Source organism: Lissotriton helveticus, chromosome 8, assembly GCF_964261635.1.
Source record: "Lissotriton helveticus chromosome 8, aLisHel1.1, whole genome shotgun sequence".
Lineage (NCBI taxonomy): Eukaryota > Metazoa > Chordata > Amphibia > Caudata > Salamandridae > Lissotriton > Lissotriton helveticus.
The window spans coordinates 415,498,294-415,518,724 of NC_136069.1; the positions used below are offsets into that span (position 1 = coordinate 415,498,294).

The 20,431-nt window shown below is 43.4% G+C and overlaps 1 protein-coding gene across 1 annotated transcript in view; it reads left to right on the top strand.

Moving 5' to 3' along the window:
• Nucleotides 1–20,431, top strand: part of LOC144771663 (fibrinogen-like protein 1) — a 186,908-nt gene that overhangs the window by 120,792 nt on the left and 45,685 nt on the right. Inside the window, exons 4-6 of the mRNA XM_078656014.1 lie at nucleotides 4,751–4,910; nucleotides 10,828–10,925; nucleotides 11,034–11,119. Coding sequence (XP_078512140.1) covers nucleotides 4,751–4,910; nucleotides 10,828–10,925; nucleotides 11,034–11,119 — 344 coding nt within the window. The remainder of the gene's footprint in view (nucleotides 1–4,750; nucleotides 4,911–10,827; nucleotides 10,926–11,033; nucleotides 11,120–20,431) is intronic.

Consider the following 20,431-nt stretch of genomic DNA (forward strand, 5'->3'; position numbering starts at 1 on the left):
TATAAAAACAAAGGCGTTAAAAAAAGATTAATGGGCATGCGGATTTGGTCACCAATGCTATTGTGGATCCAGAGACATACTTGATTGCATTTAGCGTATATAGTATTATTTACATATATATTTCTTTGTACTCCTATAGCACAGTGAAAATTAACTGATGTTGTATGTATATAATAAGCATATAGTAGTATACACATGTGTACCTCTTTTTATCTTTATAGCACATCTTGGATTATAATACTATTTACATATATATTACTTTGTATCCCTATAACGAAGCTTAGACCAACTGATGGTGTATGTATATAATAAGTATTTGGTATTAAGTACACGTATACCTCTTTGGATTCATATAGCACATTCCGGATTAATTTCTATTGTATGTTTGTATTTAGTGGCTTACTAATTTATCTATGTATCTATATTTTTTCTTTTTTCCTCGACATGCTCTTGGTCAGGGAAAGGGGGGGCGGGGAGGGGGGGGAATGCATTAATTAATTATGTAAAAATTGTCAATAAAAATATTTATAAAAAAAAAAAAAAGGAATCTTTTTCCTGATGGATTAAAAAGTAAAAATTTGACTTTTTTTGTTTTTTTAAACAAAAATGAAATATAGTCTCAGTAACTTGATTGAGCCCTACATATGTTTAAACAGGTTACCAAGGAATCTACATCAGAAACTGGATTAGGACAAAGTACTTGAATTGCCAACTCATGGGAGAGATGGAAATCAGAACCTACCTTGGGTCTGAAAGATGATCCAGACCACAAAATCACTTTATCATGTAAAATAAATATGGCTCATGGCATAGAAAAGTCCCTCTCCTACTCTGTGGGCTAAGGATAAACTAACTGAAAAAGAACTGTGCAACAATTAGTCAAAAATAATGAAAGAGGGAAGATCAGAAAGCTCTTTTTGCAAAGCTCTTTAAACTAAAGGTAAATCCCATGGAGTGTTTGTAGAGTGCATAACTGTTTAGCACATGGAAAACTGTGCCAAAGCCATGATGCTAAATATGCAATAGAAGATAGAACTCAAATAGAATATCTGAAAGTCTTAGCAACTACCCATTGCACCCTTAGCGTGGACACTGACAAGTCCATTAAAAATTTTCTTTTTCAAAATCAAGAGTGTAGAAAAGATCACAGTTCTCTGGTTATAATCTTTAAGAAGAACAGGAAGAAAACTGTTGTCTATGTTTTTCATAGGATTTCAATGTTGTATATTAAAGCAACTTCCCTTTAAAATCCTAACTGCTGTGAGCAACGATTCTCATATTCCAAACCCATAGTTGAGGTTGATCTAGGATTTTGAGAGGTAGAAGAGACATATTGGTACACCCATGGAGGTTCCTTCTCTAGAGCAAGAAGAAGAAACAATGGATGTCTGGGCTAAATTGGTAATATCAGGACAAACTCAGCTCCATCTGAAACTTTGTTAGTACACAACCAGAATCAGTAAGGTCAGAGGAGAGAAAGCGCCCAAGCCCACTTCCCGAGCCTGGAAACATTGTGCTGATGAACAGAGCAGAAGTGTTTTATGGAATGGCAAAAAGATCCAGTGGAGTACTTGCCCTCCTATGAAATTTTGAAGAAAAATGTTCTGATGGAGACAGAAGTGGACAGAAGATGGAAATTGGTAACTGAGGGGGGTGGCAGGCCCACTCTCCCTGCCGGGAGATGAACTTGTGACAGAGAAATGAGATGGACCTCTGTCAAACTAAACATTTTCTGTGCCACCTGTTTTAGAATCAATGACTTTGCTTCGGGCTGGACATTTATGTACACTCTTGAAATCTGATTATCTATACTAAAAAGAAAGGGCTTCCAAACCAAATGTTGGACCAACACCAATAGGGTCTTAGTATAGTAGCCAGTTCCCTCCTGTTGGAGGATTATAGAACTTATGAAAAAGACCGCAGACCCTTTGCAGAAATATCCCACATACTAAGATTCCAGCCAATCTTCTTAGTATCTGTTAGGGCTAACAGTTTGAATATGCAAGGATACTCCCTTCACAAGACTGTCTGTTTCACCACGACATTAGAGAGACTCAAAGAGATATTGGTGTTTGTGGGTATATGCTATATTCTCGTGTAGATGGAGACCAATGGGTCCAGGATGCAGTTTACCTATAACCTTTTTGTGGATGCCACATTTCCAAGGAGTCTTAACAAGCCTTTTATTTGTGCTGTCCCTCTCTGCAACAAAGATGTTAGAAGATACAGCATTTGAGTTATACTATCTTGAGGAAGAGAAACCTTTTCTTACTTGTGGCCTGATTTATATGTTGATAACTGCGATGGAGTACCTTTTCCACCAACCTGAAGGTCTGCCCACCTCGTTTAGAGTTAAGAGGACCTTCAGTGTGGAAACGGCAGAGATTATTCTTTCTCTGCCACCTACACACATCTTCTCCAGGCCAACTGAGTAAGGGCCATCGGAGGTTTGATTATGTGCCTGCCCGCCTCATTTAGAGTGGGCCAGCGCATGGGCAGTTTTCACTGTGCATCACCGCCATGAACAAAGTGTTAGTAAAGGGCAGTGAAAACTTTTAAATTACCCCCACACCATGAGAGACTGCTCCCATAGCGATTGGGTCATTGTTCTTTTTATTTAAAAAAAATTAATTCAGCTTTATTTTTTAATATAAAAAAACTTGTAAGTTTGATGTACAGATGGATGGTGGAGCTATCCATCAAACTTATAATACATTTCCAGTGACCTCTATAGTGGTGGTTCCTAGAAATGCAAGAGATGCCCGTAGGGGCAGTGGATATCTCTAAATATGACAGGCTGAGTACCTTCGCCATGGCAAAAGTAAAGTTACTTTGCCATGGTGATGGTAATTTCTCCGTCGCCTGAAATTTACATCAGCCCCTTGGTTGAACAATGGGAAAGGTAGAACAGCAATGTCACCTGCATGGTATATGCTCGTATTCCCCTGCCATGAGTGCCCAACTTTGACATTCTGACTTTAATATTGGTCCTGTTGGCATGTTAATCATGCGTGTGCAGAGAGGCCTAAGCCTGTTTCTGACAATGTGAGATCCAGGATTTTTCAGTGAACTTCAGAGGCACACCAATGCCTCATGTTGAACAGTGGACTGCGTCCCTGTTTTGGGTTCAGCACGTAAAGCGGTGGAGACAGTTTACCATATTTCATAATATGTAGTGTGACCAGACCTTTTTATGTGTGTCAAGGAAGACGTGGCCTACTGACCCTCTTGTATAAAGTGTTATGTGAGATCCAGCACTTCGGCTGACATCCTTGTGTAAATCGAGTACTTGTGCGTGTACAGTGAGCCTGTGACACATGCAGGGTAGTGAGAGAGAGAAAGAGTGAGTGAAAGAGAGAGAGAGGGGGGGGAGAGAGAGAGAGAGTGTGTGTGTGTGTGCGTGTGTGTGTGTGTGTGTGTGTGTGTGTGTGTGAGTGTGTGTATATGTGCATGTGTGTGGGGGTTATTAAAGCCAGTGGTATTCATTTTGGATGCCCCTGGTTTAGCATGGCACAAGATGCAGGATGAGGAAAGCTTCCCCACACAGTAAAATAATATAGACTGCATTCCTGAAAGGTGGAGACCCAAACACTGACGTGCGGAGGTTGGAGACAAGGCTACTTTTGAAAAGTCAATGAAGACTTTGTTAGCAAGGGGCTGCTAGGTTTTCCTTCCTGAGTGCTGCCTTTTAATAGATGCTAGGGCCCAAGGATGGGACTGCAGTTTCTATTGTTCAAGGTGAAGAAGTTTTTAGGAAATGCCTTCCCTTTTGTCTATCCCTGATTACTGCTTTAGGGATGTTGATGACAGCCAGCTGCAGAAACCTCACATTTCATTGTGTCCATGTTGTTGGTGCTCCTGCTTGGAGATGTCCCCAGTGCTACCTGCTGTGAGAAGGATCGCTTTTACACAAAGCATTTGTGGATGTGTAAAGGGTTACGAGTGGAAATAAAATTGTGTTAAGAATGGGCAAAAGTGGAGGCTTGGAGGATCTGTCTAAGTGCTAACGCCGGAATACAGACCCTATACGGTGTGACACGTGGGCTCCAACCTCCAGTGGCTTGCAGACCATGCTTCTCTGTTTTTAGGACAGAATCCAGGAAACAGGATCACTTTGACAGATAGGTCATATTACAACTTTACATACACCAGTTAGATAGGACAAGTAGGGTATTTCAAACTGCATACTGCTAAGAAGGTTCACCTAGGTTCTGATGAAAGCCTAGTGATGTTGTCATATGCTAGGAATGGCAGAAATATTTTGGACTTGTTATGGAGATGAGGAAACAACCAAATAACTACCATTTATCCCATTCTCTTTACCCATTTTTTAACCTTGTGTAAGATAAGATTCAGCCTTAATAAATATAATTTATCCTTTTTAATTCATTTGGAGCATGACTCATATTGAGGGAGAAGCGTTTGAGTCCTTTTTAGAAAACAAAAAGTTTTTACCCAAAAAAAAGAGGCGCACAAGATACTCATTCAGGTAAATTAATTCTTTTTCGTTGTACGGAAGTACCTGTTATTGTGTGCGTTGTGTTACGAGTAGGGAAGTTGCGCTGATGTTGGCTCTGTAAAACCCTTTCTCTCTCCTTTGTTGTCATTTTAAAACATTTGCAAGTACAAATCCTGAGTCTGTTGCCTACCAAGAGCGCCTTAGATCCATTGCTTTGGCTCAATTCAACTTTTTATTAATGTTGCGGAGTATGTGTTGGCTGTATTACTTCATCAATTGTTCTCTCTTTAGATTGTTCTACGGTGTTTGAAAGCAGAAGAACTACGAGTGGCTATTTCCGTATCCGGCCCAGGCCAGAGAAGGAGCCTTTCCTGGTGTACTGTGACATGTCTGACGGCGGCGGATGGACTGTTCTTCAGCGCCGCAGCAACGGCAAAGTGAATTTTAATAGGTAGCCATGTCTTATGTTATGTTATGTTAGACACCTGTATAGAGCGCATGGCTGCCCCAGCAATGGGGCATCCCAGCGCGAGCGGACAAGAGGCCAGAGAGGATAAGGGCTAGATGGAAGAGAAAAGCCACGTTTTGATCAATTTCCTGAATGCCCAATGATCTTGTGTGCCCCGGGCCATCAGTGGGATGGAGTTCCATAAGACAGGAGCCTGAGCCTTAAAGGAGCATTCCCCTGCTCGACACCTGAGCACCCGAGGAGTGCATGCCAGGTACAGGTCAGTAGAGCACAGAGTTCGCGAGGGAACATATGAAGTGCACAGTCCCTGTAGAATTTGGGGACCCTGGCCATGGAGAATCTTGTGAATGGTGCAGAGAGCTTTAAACTGGACTCTCTGTTTGATTGGCATCCAATGAAGGCGGTGAAGAAGATTGAAAGTGTGGCAGTGCTTTGGTAAGGCTAAAAGAATGCGTGCCTCCGCATTCTGTACCCGCTGGAATCTTTTAATGACTTTTTTGTTTGCGGCAAGCAGAAGGCCATTACAGTAATCCAGGCGTGATTGGACTACAGATTGAACAATCAGTTGGCGGGTAGGGGCGTAAAAAAAAAAACCAGAATGGGTTTTAGGCCACTTAAGAGGCCAAAGCAAGTACTGGCCACTTTTTTAGTGTGAGGCTCAAATGAGAGGGCGTTATCGATCAGGACCCCCAAGTCCTTGACTGCAGTTTTCGGTTGGGGGGGATACCCAAAACCACGGGCCACCATTGGTAGTCCCATTAATGAGTATCACAGCCTACCAAGAGCACCTCCGTCTTAGCAGAATTAATTTCAAGATAATTGTCTGCCATCCAGTCAAAGATGGCCAGGACATCCTCGCGAAATTTCAGTTGGTCCAGATCAGGATTGTTGGAAAAAGTGAATACCAACTGGGTATCATCCGCGTAAGATACCATATTAATATTCAGAGCTTAGGCCATAAGTCCCAGTGGGTGGACATACACATTGAACAATGTGGGGCTCAAGGCAGAGCCTTGAGGAACGCCACAACTAAGGGGGTGGATACTGTATTGATAAGGGGAAGCATGGACCTGAAAAGAGCGCTCAGATAAGAAGGGTGTAAACCAGGCCAAGGCCTTGCCTTCAACCCCTATCTCCCCTAAACGTTGGAGAAGAGTCATGTGGGAGACCACGTCAAAGACCGCACTGAGGTCAAGTAGAAATAGTGCATAAGTGCTACCTTCATCTTGTGTGGCCCACAGCTGCTCTGTAACCACCAGAAGAGCAGATTCCGTACCATGTTTAGATCGGACCCGTTTTGCGAGCTGTCTAGAATCTCATTTGCTTCTAAATATTTTGTCAGATTGATGTTAACATAGAACTCCATAATCTTGGCCAAATATGGGAGCAGAGAGATAGGCCGAAAGCTCTCCGGCAGCGATGTGTCTAATGTGGGCTTTTTCAGCAGTGGAATGACCTTAGCATGCTTCTATGACTTAGGGATCTCTGTTGACAGGAGCGATCTATTATTGAGTTCTCTGTCCTCAACCATAAGACAGTCATAGAATTTCCTAAAGATGTCTGGTTTTATAGGATCGTCAGGAGAACCTGATTTGACCTTAGCTGCCAGGACCTCCAAGTCTTTAAGAGACATGGGTGGGAGATCTTGCAGAGAGTAAGGAAGGTCTATAGAGGTGGAGTTAATCGGAGATTTCGAGGCCCCCCGCCTCAAGTCAAGTGCGTTATAGATAAATTCAACTTTATTAATGAAATACCTTGCTAGTGATTCACATTGGGTATTAGTGGATATTGTGTCGCTGGTTCCTGTCGGGAATTTTAACATATCTTTCATCAAAGAAAAAATAGTTTTGGAGGGGTTGGAACTAGACAGGATTGAATTGGCATAGAACGAGGCTTTAGTCTTTTGCACTAATTTGTGGCAGGCTTTAATTGCCTTTCTATTGATATTTTTAGCAGTGGCATCGTAAGGGCGCCTCCAGGCACGTTCCAAAATTTTACAGTTTTTCTTTTCCACCAACACAGTTTTAGTGTACCATGTGTGCGTTTGCATGTGCTTAGCACAAGTCAGTTTCTTCGGGATACAGTGGTCAAGCTTATTGTTAATCCAGCCCCTATATCGGCTACCTCCAGATCAGTTGGCCAATCTCGGCGAGACAAGTTTAAGGGAGATATAAAGGTAGGCTTGTCCAATTTGTGCCAAGGGCGCGTCATGGATGACTGACAAGGCGTCCTCAAGGGGGCGCCTACAATACCGAGGAGTATTAAAATAAGAAAATGGTCCATCCAGATCAAAGGAAGGGGAGTGTTGACTGTCAGAGTTTCAAGATTCGAAAATATCGGATCAAGTAAGTGACCTGCCAAATGTGATGGTCCCTCCACTAACTGAATTAGTTGGCAGGCATCCAGGTCATCCAGGAAGTTGGAAATTTCCTGGTAATGCCGGCGTTCCAGATTTAAATTCAGGTCGCCTATGATGTTCAATTTAGCAGACTCTAATGCAAGAGTAGATACAGTATGAACTAAGACTTCTTGGAAAGCCTTGGCTGGCCCTGGGGGACAATAAACAAGAAGCCCCGTGAAGGTAAAATTATTTGATATGGTAATTTTAAACAGGACGCTCTCACAGTCTGGGATAGTCTGGGAGGACAGTGTACAGTGGAAGGCAGATTTAAATATAACCGCTAGACCTCCCCCCTCCTGCTAGGCCTGCTCTGTGTAAGAATCCTGCAGCCTGCAGGGAGAGCCAAGGCGGGAATCGCCACTGAATCAGTGGTCAACCAGGTTTCCGTCAGAAATAGTACGTCTGGAGTGGAGTCTTGTAGAAGGTCAAATATTTTGCCATGATGTTTTACAAGTGACCTACAATTGAGACTGAATATATTTATATAAATTGAGCCTGAGATCTCGGGGGGGGACACCTAGGACCCCCAACTTTTTTAACCCACATTTATTGCACTGTTTCTCAGGAGTGTCAAAATGCCATTTATGGTGCCCACACAGCTCTTTGTATTGCAGAGCAAGCAAGCCTTCCCATGAGTAAATTAACCTGGGGGAAGACCCAGGACCAGGGATCCTGGCACCTGGTGGCGTACAGGCACGGACGGGTTTGCCTTAGGCGAGCCTTCGGCACGTCCATGGTAGCATTCGGGCTAAATGGTGGGGAGTGGCAAAGTAAGCCCACCTCCTCCAAGCCCCAGAAATGCGTCACAGCGAGGGCAGGGCAAGTGATCAGGTCTACGCCCTCCACTCAAACGGCAACAGCTGCGGTGGACCGGGGCCATTTGTGGACCTGATACTATGCTATGTGTGTGCTTCACTTCTGTTCATTTAAGTTAAAAACACGAAATGGGGATATGGTACTACACAACTTTTAAAGTTGCCTTTGTACACTCTTTACACCAAATCCCAAAAATGTTTTTTCTCAACCATGATCTAGCTGTCTTCCAAATTTGGTATAATTCCGTTTAGCAGTTTTTACTGTATTGCTGTTCAGTTTCCCTATTGATGAATGGAAAAGACACGTTTTGGAATCCCCCCTTTTTCTTGACCCCCACTTGATGCATATGGAAACATGGTCCTAAAAATGAATATATGACGTTACAACGCAAACAATTACAATGCATGCTTTTACAACGCAATTGTTACATCGCAACTACAAATACATCACATGATTTTACAACGCATTCAATTACAACAGATTTTTTAAAACTATCATTACAACTCATTCATTACAACACATACCATTACAATGCATACCATTACAATGCATAATAATTTTAGGGCAACAGTAGTGTTGGATAGTGTAGGCGTAAAAAATACTATTCCCACTCCAGTGAGTGCATCAGTAGGGTAAGTGTTAGATAGTGTAGGGGTAAAAATTACTATTCCCACTCCAGTAAGCGCAACAGTAGGGAAAGTGTGGATAGTGTAGGGATAGAAATTACTATTCCCATGTACCCCAAAACCCATATCCACCCTAAAACAAAAAAATCTCCGCTACATACCTTATAATGCGTTGTAATGGCATGCGTTGTTATGATATGCTTTGTAATGGCATGTGATGTAAAGGCAGTTGTGTTGTAACAGTTGCGTTGTAAAGGTAATGCGTTGTAATGACTGCGATGTAATGGATGTTTCTCCCTAAAATTAACTACCCAGTATATTGTTTGATGTAAAAAAATTATATATTATCAAACAAATAATTTATTTTAAAATGTAATAATAAACTTAATTAAAAAAAAAATTAAGTTAAACTTTGTTAATAAAAATAAAAAGAATGTAACTTAATTTACCATATAACTTTTAGCAACATTTCAATACATATTAAATAAAAAAATGGGTGTTTTAAAAAAATTATTCTTTAAGAAATATTATTTGTAAATTAAATAAAAATATTTAAATTAATAACTTCATACATATATAATGTAAAAAGGCAATACGCACTAACATTTTATTTTATTAGTTCTATGTTAATACGAAATTCTAAAATATTTTTTCCCTCATAGTCCCGCAAAGATATCACCACAGTGGGAGAGGTCTTCACTCATGTATAAAAGTTACTAGTTGTAAATTTACACTCGTGAACTTACAATTAGATGTCTCCAAACCCTGGTATCAGGGGTGGTGACATGTATGTCTACACTTTGGTAAAAAGTTGCACTTGGAAATGGTGAATAGCACATACGTGTATATTTACATCTCAGCACAGAAGTAAGTTTACATGTGAGTAAATCTAAATGTGCAAATGTACTTTTATGAATAGGACCCTCACTTTCTCGACTTCCTGCATGCATTGTACATGGTTCAGTGGCACTGAGATCAGCTTGCTGTAATGAGGTGCTTAGATCGCGACTGAACAACACACTGTACATTTTTGCTGGAGAACAGATAGTTCTACCACTGAGCCCTGGATTTATTCCAAAAGCTTGTTCCAAAACACACGTGGAAGGGCATATTTTACTGAAATCTTCTTTTCCTAATTTGGGTTCTCCAGAAAAATATCTTCCTTATTTACTGAACATCATTGTCTTTGCTTTGTGGTTCTGTTTAACGTGAATGATAGAGTTGTGGTATTCAAATTCTCATGTAGGTCACTAATGTCTTCTAGTCTAGAAGACAGGTGATGTCATTGATTATAAACACTGCCACCTTTTAAACACTCTAGTCTAAACCTTTGTCAGCAATATCTGCTGGATCTGGGCATTTTCTTCTTGAATGACTCTTGCACTAATGCACTTCACTCTGCGTTGTCTAATTGGGTGATTTCTGATAAAGTACTGCAACGCTGTTTATTTGTATTTGTTGTTAATGCCAGTGGCCTAGTCAGTGACTGGGCAGTGCTTGGTGTAAATTCACATTGAAAGGGCTGGTGGAGGGAAAAATGGGAGGGTTACTTAGGGGTTTTCTTTACATAGCTTTTCTTTTCATGTCCTCAGAGGCAAGGAACTGCCAGAGATGTTTTTAAAGAGGCAAACACAGTTGCCAATATCCCAGGCTATCACCTTGTGTAGTAATAACTATTTAAGGAATGAATTCTATAGGCAAAAATGAAGCCCTTGCACTCACTCTGCAGTATCCCAATTTAGCGTAGTTAGTTCTGCACCATTTGCATTGATTGCATTTTCCCGTCAGTTGTGTGCAACCCTAAACCCGCCCCATATATGTATGCACTATCCGTAAATTTACCAATTTCAAGATCTATGTCATGTTCAAATCTTCCACAAGTGATTTAGTAATTTGGTCAATGCGTCTTGGAATATTCAAACTGCACAGTTTTTGCAAAAAATCCGCCAAAGGTATTTGTTTCCATAAATCTACAATACAATTGGCTTCGTTTTGAGATGTCTCATAGTGGACAAGTTGCTATGGCGGGTTTTAAATTGGAAATTTGTCTTTCTAGAAAATGGGCCGACTACAAGGAAGGGTTTGGGCTATTCAAGGGCAAGAATGATGAATACTGGCTCGGGAACGATCACATCCATGATCTCCTGGGAGGAGGTAAGGATCTAGAAAGGAATTAACTAAATTTAACTAATCAATCAACGAGGGAAATTACTCATAACTGAAGTAGGTGAGCTAAAGGAAATTCGATCTTTATACTTACAGAAATGACGCTACAAATAGATCTCATGGATTGGCGGGGAGGAAGGAGATACGCAATCTACGAAAACCTCAGGATACAAAATGAACAAGTAAGAAATTTACGCTATGGTCTTCATGGACGTTATATTGTATTATACTATCTTGCCTTGAACTACCTCCTCACTTGCACCCTCACCTCACCCTTCCACCCTCCCCTTGTTCTGGGCACCACATTATGTCAGTATCTGCATTTATGCTATGTGTGCAAAAAATTCAACATGCGGTACTTTGTGATTAAACAACAACGTACTTTCCATTTGATTCTATTTGTTCTTTAATTTCCTACTTGCTTCTACTATACTTTCTATGTGCATCCTGGGACCACTCTCCTTTTGTACCAGTTTCTGGCCAAAATGGGTTGAAGGTTCACGTAAATGGAAGTGCAATGCTAGAGTATTGAGGGTAGTAAGCAGCCTGAGAAGGAAGCAGGGAGGGAGTGAACAGAGCAGCAACTTTATGACGCAAGTCATGCACTGACGTGTGTCCCCAAGCACTACCTCAGAGCTTTGAAGGCAATTCATCCTAAGACATCACTTTGTAATGTCTTTCTTTGTGGTATGCATTCATAATGTTATTATTTTGTTAGTGTCATGTAACCAATATTGATTGCTTTATCAATGTTTTCTCTGCTAGATCATTAATTGCGCATATATATTATTCGGATACACTTCATTAACATCATCTGTTTGTCCCTAAACCCTGCAATGTGCCACATTCATATCCTTTTCGCCTCTCAAGACATAGCACGCATCCAACACTTGTTTCACATATAGTTGGCATGCCCTATTTTTCCAGGAACAAAATCCAGTTTCGCTCTGTCTGGACAATAACATACCATGACTAAATTACTGAGACTGTACTACACATACTTTAACTGCAGGACATGGGATGCTCTTCCAAAGGAAGTACATCTAGCCCAGGTGTATCCAACCAGTTGATTGCATGCTACTAGTAGCTCACAGAAGCTTTCAGAGTAGTTTCCAGCCTTGAGTTAATTTTTAACTTAAGTTCTGCAATAAATAAGTGATGTGTTTTCCTTTTAAAGTTAAGGAAAGGCTATGGTTATTTTATATTATTATCAGGCTATAGATAGCAGAGCCTGATAAAGAGCAGTGATCCACTCAGATTTTATGGCCCTTGTGTCATTGAGGTTCAGAACTGAAGCCCTGAGGTGTTTATCTCTTAACCCCTTCGCAGCGGGGGTAATTCCCCCGCTGTGCTGGGGGGCGGGGGGAGCGCACAGTGCCCCCTTGCTCAGGACGAGCTCAGCTCATCATGAGGCACAGTGCTCGTGTGCTCATGACGAGCTGAGCTCGTCATGACCACACCCGTTTCCGTGGAACATTCAGCACAGCAGGGGAATTATCCCCGCGTGTGAGCGTTCCATGGCTCATGACGAGCTCAGCTCGTAATGAGCACACAAGCACCGTGCCTCATGACGAGCTCAGTTTGTCATGAACATAGAAGGTGTTAAATAAAAGTACAAATAATCCCAGAGCAAGAATATTTATGGCTATGGATGGCCACACAAGTGCTAGTCTTGTATGGTTATATTAGTAGGCACTCACCACCCTAATGGTTAAACTGCTATAAAACCACAGATGCATTTAAGCAGGACAAAACACAAAAGGAAGTGCCTCATAGGTCAAAAATTTTTATTATAGAGCTTGTTCTCTTTTTTCTTTCCTCTTTTCACCCTTTCACGATAAACACATAGTTTAATGGTGTCAATCCCAACATACTCTTCTCCAATACCAAAATACCATGGGGGGCATTGTGGGAAGTATCAAAAACAGTTGTCTTTATTAAGCTTCACTACATCAATTAAATAAAAGAATGTAGTTTAAAATAAACACCCCATTGGGTTCAGTAAGTCCAGACCGAATTATAAGACGCACCACTTCCTTCAAGTACCTTCTTGGTGGTACTTGACAGAGGTGGTGTGTTGTATAATTTGGCCGGGCTTACAGAACCCAATGGGGTGTGGATATTGATGTATTGAAAATTAATAGAGAACTTCTCCCACTCTATTTCTGTATTGGAGAAAAGTATATTAGGATTGACACCATTTAACGATGTGTTTATAGTGAAATAAGGAAAAAAAAAGAGTACAAGCTATGTAATACAATTGCTGGACTCTTAAGGCAACTCCGTTTTGAGACAAAATTAATATTTTTCCAATGGGTGATGAATACTTTGACTCTCTGCCCCTGACTGACACTTCATTTTTTCTCCTTACCTCCTAGGTAGTGATTGTAATTCCGGTATGGTGGTTCTGTACCTTACTAGCTTCAGGTTTTTCTTCCTGAAAGAAAACAGTTGGAGAAGCTGTAGTCTCTAGTGCCTGGCCAGGTGATGACATGCCTGCCTGCCATGTTCTGCTAAGCCTCCCCAGGGCTCAGATGATGGACAGGTGCTCTTGTTCACACACATCCCTGTCACATTTCTGTAAGGCGGCACCCTTTGAAACTTCTACTCACTTTTCTATAGGCATCTGGTTTGAAATGCATTTGTACTGGTTCACGGAGTAAAAAAAAAGAAAGCTGCTATCCCATTGAAATTAAGGTTTATATCAATACTTTACTATCAATAATCGGTTGTATGTCAGAATATCATAGTCGCAAATATCGCTGACATAAACGTGTCCTAACATCGTTTCCAAAAGATTATGGTGCCATTAGGTGTAGATTTTCTATTATTTATTCATACCAATGGGGCAATATTTTTGCAAGCAATACTGAGGTGTCAGACCATATCTGGCTATGATATTCTGGTACCATACTCAAAGAGCAGACAGCACATAAAAAACAACCATATTTTGCTTAGTAAAACAACAGCTCTGTTTAAAGAGAAATGCACCAATGAATGTCAAAATATGTTGGTGTAAATGTGATTGAGACCAGGCATGTTACAAAAAAATACCCATGTTATAATGGCATCCCTCTAAAGAGGTTGATCCCCTCCTTTGCTTGCCATTAACACCTTCCAGTAAGACTGGTGACCACACTATGCAATGAATAAATATAATAGGGCGAGGAAATACTGTGAGGGTGATAGGCCCGGCAAGGCATTGGCTATGTTGACAAACCCGCCACGAATAGATAATACTGTCATCGAAGTAGTCGATAGCCGAGGTCACACTGTCAGGGATTCCGAAGAACTGCTAGATGCCTTTGTTTCCCATTATCGCACACTTTATACCACAATCACCACTCCTGAAGTCCGATACGACGATTTTCTAAGTGACATAGCCCTATGCTGGTTAAGCGATGTTGACAGGCAGTTCCTTGCCGCTCCTTTCGAACTGGAGGAGATAAGGGATGCCATCATGTCGCTACGTAGTGGGAAGGCGCCCGGACTGGACGGTCTTCCCGCTGAATTTTACAAAACGTATGTCGATGTCATGGCCCCGGTCCTCCGAGAGGTGTTCACTGAATCCTACGAGGACGGCGTCCTCCCGTGCTCCATGCGCGAGGTCGTCATTACCTCCTTGTTGAAACCCGGCAAATCTCCCTCGTCCTGTGACTCGTATCGCCCCTTGTCACTTTTAAATTGCGATGTTAAAATCTTGGCCAAAGTCCTAGCCACTAGGTTATCACTCCTTATGACCCGGATAGTACTACCCGACCAGTCTGGTATTGTCCCAGGCCGCTCCACTTCACATAATCTTCGTACTCTTTTCTCCTTACTTCATACGATCCACCCTGACCTACCGGTCGCAGCGATCTTCCTGGACGCCTCAAAGGCGTTCGACTCTGTTGAGTGGCCTTATCTGTTTACCATCCTATCCCGCATGGGATTCCCCACCATCTTTATCTCCTGGGTTCGTCTGTTATATACTCAGCCTACTGCGAGAGTTCTGATCAACGGTCATCTCTCCACGCCGCTCGATATTTCCAGGGGTACACGGCAAGGGTGCCCACTATCTCCCCTATTGTTTGCGATTGCTATTGAACCCCTTGCATGCCGGCTCCGCCAGCTCCACGGTGAGGGAGCGATTCGCTGCCTCCAGCGTCAAATTGATGTCTCCTTATATGCAGATGACATGACTCTGTTTGTTAAAGACCCAGAGCACAATCTGAACCCTCTACTCAGAGAATTTGTGGTCTTTGGCAGATTGTCGGGGGTGCGGATAAACTGGAAGAAATCCCAATTTTTTCCGCTTACGGCTGCTGTACCTGACTTTCCCCTGGATTACCCCCTGGAGCGAAGCGGGTCTGACCTTAAGTACCTGGGCATACAGATCTCACGCGATAAGGATGAGATTCTTCGCTCAAATTATGGAGTGGCAGTGATGAAACTCACCGCCCTGGTTGACCGCTGGATCACCCTACCCATTTCCATGGCAGGTAGAGCTTCCCTAATCAAAATGGTGGTGCTCCCACGCTTTCTCTATCTTTTTCTCAACATCCCCTTTCATCCGGGAGCCTATTTCTTTAAGACATTGAGATCAGAACTGTGTCGCCTTTTTTGGGGAGGCAAAGGCCCGCGCCTTAAATGGACAACGTTGATCCTACCGTACGATAAAGGGGGGTTTGACCTTCCGGATTTCGAAGCCTATTATCTTTGTGCGCAGGCACACTATGCGTACCATTGGCTTTGCCCTACTCCCTTTATGCCCCAGCTGGCGGTGGAGGACTGGATTGCCAGCCCCTTGCCTCTGCAGGGTCTATTGCACAGTCGGCCCTCGGCCATAACGACGCCTCCTACGTCGGTCACGTGTACTGTTGATGCGTGGCGACGGCTGACTAAAAGGCTGCACTGCGAACTATTATACTCTCCCCTACTGCCATTGACATATCATCCCGAGCTTGCACTCCTGCAGGAGAAAGGCTTCCAGCGCCTTTGTACGGCCCTGCAGATCACGTGCTGGGGTGACATGTTCACCGCGGGTCATTTTAAATCTATTGATGCATTCTTCAGAGAGCATGCCCGTACCCCTCTCGAGGTATTTTACTACCTACGGCTCCGCCAGGGCATGCGTGCCATACTCCCAGACTACCCTGCAGAACCTGCCATTTCGCCTCCACTTCACTTCCTGCTGACCTCGAGTGATGGCTCGCATTTGGTCTCGGGAATGTACCGTCATATACGAGCGGATTGCCCGCCGCCGGCGACCTCAGCGAGGACACGCTGGGCTGCAGAACTAGCTATTGACATTACTGAAGACCAATGGATATACTGCTGTACTCTTACGGCTCGTATATCGGCGAGCAGTAGGCTCAAGATAATTCATTACAAATATTTACAGCGCCTGTACTATACCCCCCTGAAGAAATATAAGTTCCGCTTAGCTGACACGGACCGCTGCGACCGTTGCCGCGCAGAACATGCTGATTTCTTGCACCTTGCTTGGGAATGCCCCCCCTTACAGAACTATTGGCAACAAGTACATGCTGCTCTAGTATCCATGATTGGGTCGCCTATACAACCTGAACCCCTGATCATGCTGTTGGGACACACACCACACATTCCCTCACATTGCAGAAAATTTGTGGACATTGCGCTCCTTCTGGCAAAGAGGCGCGTGGCATGCAGATGGGGGCGTGGCAGGGCTCCCAAGTTCAAAGAGTGGCTTGCTGATATGACATACAGTCAGGATCAACACGCGACATTCGCTGACCTACTCCCCGTGTCCAGTAGGCCTCGAGACATCTGGCAGCCCCTGGTAACCTATCTTCAAGCCCAGACCGCTCGTGATGAAGAGCTAACAAAGGACCCCACTGGAGATGGTGTTGATAGCCTGGCGTAATGTACCTCAGTCACCCAATCATTCTGCATTGCCTATGCCGATGAGCCTATTGTAATGCCTTTTGAGTGTGTATGTTGCGATGTAGTCCTGCCGCCTACTTATTGACCTACTGCTCTTGCTCATGTATAATCCCGTATTGTTATTGACCCATTGATGCACTGTATATTGCCCTCGTGATTATTCACTATGCTTTACTGCCACTGTACTGATCCTGCTCATGGTATACATTCCACTTGTTGTCGCTTTGTTGCTGCTCTGGCCGTCTAGATGTGATTAACTGTACTATGATTCCTGACTCCACTTTGTTTTTGATCTATGGACCACAGACCCTAGCCGCTGTAATGTCGCACTGAATGTACTGTCTTGTTCTTACTTGTTACGAAAACTCCAATAAACAAAGTTTACAAAAAAAAATAAATGAATAAATATAATACAGGGTTGAAAAAGTATATTTTAGGAGCAGCCCTGTTCAAAAGTGCTAGACTTATAGACCTAGATTAACTAAAAATAGTGTTGTGCTGTGTGAAAATCTGCAATGCTGCATTGTGCAGAGGAGAAAAATTACGAGTGCCACATTTGCAAAGAGCCATGTGCTGATAATGCCATTGGTAGAGCTCATGCAAAAGCGTCATGTTTGCATTACATTCAGGCAAAGTTTTGCATCGCCCAAGCACCACACAAGGGGCGCAAGGGAAATGCGAAACCTATGTGAGATTTTCCAAGCCACGCATGGCCACCCTGCATGGTTTGATAAATCTTGAGTAACTCAAGGCAGCGCAAATTGCTGCCTTGTGTAACTCTGCAGCAGAGAGGCATTCCAAGGGTGGAGTGTGGGTGTTCCAAAGCAAACACCAATGGATTTTGGTGCATTCCCAGATTTACTATTAGTGGTAGACCTGGGAATGCAGATTATCAAGAAGGACTAGCTAGGTTGTGAAAGGAGACTCAATGGGTACGTATGTGAGCAAACCATTTGGTTTGGTCATGAAGCCCTCACCCACCAACCTAGTTGGGGGCATGCTTCATCATCGTGCCCACCACAGTGACACCGAATGTGTGCTTCGACTCCAGATTACTGAGGAGCTGGTATACTTGCTGAGTGTGCAGTGTTAGTGAGTGTGAAGGTGATGATTAAAAGCTATACAGCGGGTCCCAGTACCCGAGGGTAAATGGATAGACTTTAATCACTGGGCCCCTGTTAGCAACTAAAAAGGCAAACGGACGCGTTGGAGTAAATTATGACCTCCTTCGTCCTGTGTGGTCTACATGTTTCAGCCAGGCCTTTTATTTACAACTGGCTTTCCTCAGTACCAATGAGTATGTGAAGGTGCAAATAAATATTTTATTTTAAGTGATTGTGATGTTATTAAAAATGTGTCGCACTCGCTAAGGTGCGTTACGTGTTAGAGGGGGATTCCCTCTGCTTTACTGTACACATAACATAAATGACACAGACAGACGTACAGAGTAGAGTCAGTTAGCATGATAAGTTTAGGAACACAACGTATTGCCGGCTGCTAAGGTGTGTGATCGACCTAGAACCGGCAGAGAAACGTGGGCATGCTATTTGCATGGCTGGTGTGGTGTTTAGGTTTGTGGGTGGTGGGCTAAACAACGGGTTAAGTGCAGGGTGAGGTTCAGGTAAGTATTATACATTTTCCTCACACTTGCTGTTTGTTGTTTAAGCTTCCTTGGGTCACCTGGCAGGGAAAAAAGACCCTAGATTTTGTTGAGAAAGGCAGAGGTTAGCGCCAGACCTGTAGGGAGGAAAAAGCTGCTGCTTACCTAGAACGTAGCGGTAGAACAGCGTTTTACTCACGGAATTGCCGATCTGCGTGCTCCATGGACCTGTCGTCCTGCTGCGGTGTCCCGGATAAGTGAATGGGCCCGCTGGTCGGGTTTAAGTAGCCTGTATGATTCGCAGCACCTGGAGCTAGAGTAAAAATGGAAGAAGGTGTGGTCGCGCTCGTAGCGCTGAGTCATCTGGTACCCTGCGCATGTATACGGGATCAGTGTATGCACGCATGTGCTGTGGGCTTCGGTACTACGAGAGTAGTGCCGCGATGGTGCGCATGCGTGTTGCATCGCGGGATTACGGGAAATTCAATAATGGGAAAATAGAACCGCGATGTGTGGTCTATTTGAATACAGTTAGGGTAGCAGTGTGCGTTATATGCTAACTGTAAGAGTGTTGCAGACTAGGATACAGGGATAAAGGGGGAATAAACGGAGGAAAAACAGAGCTCTTGTTAATAGAGTAACGAGGTAGGCAGGGATGGCTCATCCTACCAGCGCAGTGGAGCGCATGGAAAGATGACCTGCAGTTCAATAGTGTATGTTAAATCTTACATGATTACACGGTGAGTGTGGTCAACCTGGGGGCAAGAACGGATTTCAGATATAATGGTTGGGGCCACTCACAGACGTGTGTTAAAAAGAGGTAAAAAGGGCTCAGATTGTCAATGAGTTCCATGGGATGGAATCGTTCAGCCCATCTATATGCATGGACAGGCGGTATATCCAGCGCTGTTCCTTCACGAGGAGGGCCTTTTCGTTGAAGTGTGTCACATCAAATTGTTTGATGACTGTCCAGGTGAAGTCATTCGGGGTGTGGTTATGGGTAAGGAAGTGTTCCGTGAGTTTACTTATGTTTTTTCCGCAACGGATGGTACTCCTATGTTCAGTCATTCTTGTCTTGACTTTTCGGGTTGTCATGCCAATGTACCTGAGGCCGCACCTGTACGTTATGAGGTACACTAAGTTGGATGAGTTACAATTGGTGAATTGGCGCTGTGTCCAGGTTTTGCCGTTTTCCAGGGAAAGCGTTTTAGAAGGAGATGTCAGGTGGCAAACGCTGCAATTGTTGCACGGTTGGTGACCCGTGAGTTTCGGAAGGCCCCAAGCGTTCAAGATCGTGTTTTCTGTGGGGCGGGGGTTCGCCCTTGGTCTGGTAGACACCAATTGGTCCTTTAAGTTCTTTGCTCTTTTGTACGCGAAACGTGGGGTTTCCCAGTTTCTGATTCCCGAGTTTATGATCTTCCAGTTTCTGCGGATTATGTTGGACACTTGATTTGAGGCGGTGTTATAGGTTGTGACACATGTGACGACTGGTGTTTCTGGTGGTTTGTTGATAGTTTCCAAAAGTGCCTCTCTATTTTGGTTCCGCGCCTTCTTGCAGGTTTTGGAGATGATTCTGGTGGGGTAGCCTCGGTCCTCCAGTTTGTGGGCCAGGGCCTTTGACTGTAGTTTGTAGTCTTTGATGTCACTGCAATTGCGTCGGATATGCAAAAATTGGCCAAAGGGAAGGTTTTCCCTAAGGGGTCTGGGGTGGAAACTGTCAAATGAGTTCCTCGCTGTAGGTTTGTAATATGTGGTGGTTGTCAGGCCATTATGTTCTGCTTTGATATTAAGATCCAAGAAAACAACCTCTCCCACCAGGACCGAGAGGTCATCAAGTGCCTACAAAATGACCCCACACTCATCATAAAGCCAGCGGACAAAGGGGGCGGAATTGTTATAATGGACAAGACTGACTACTACTTAGAATGCCGCAGACTCCTGGGGGATACACGGAATTACAAATGCCTAAAAAAAGACCCAACTGAGGAGC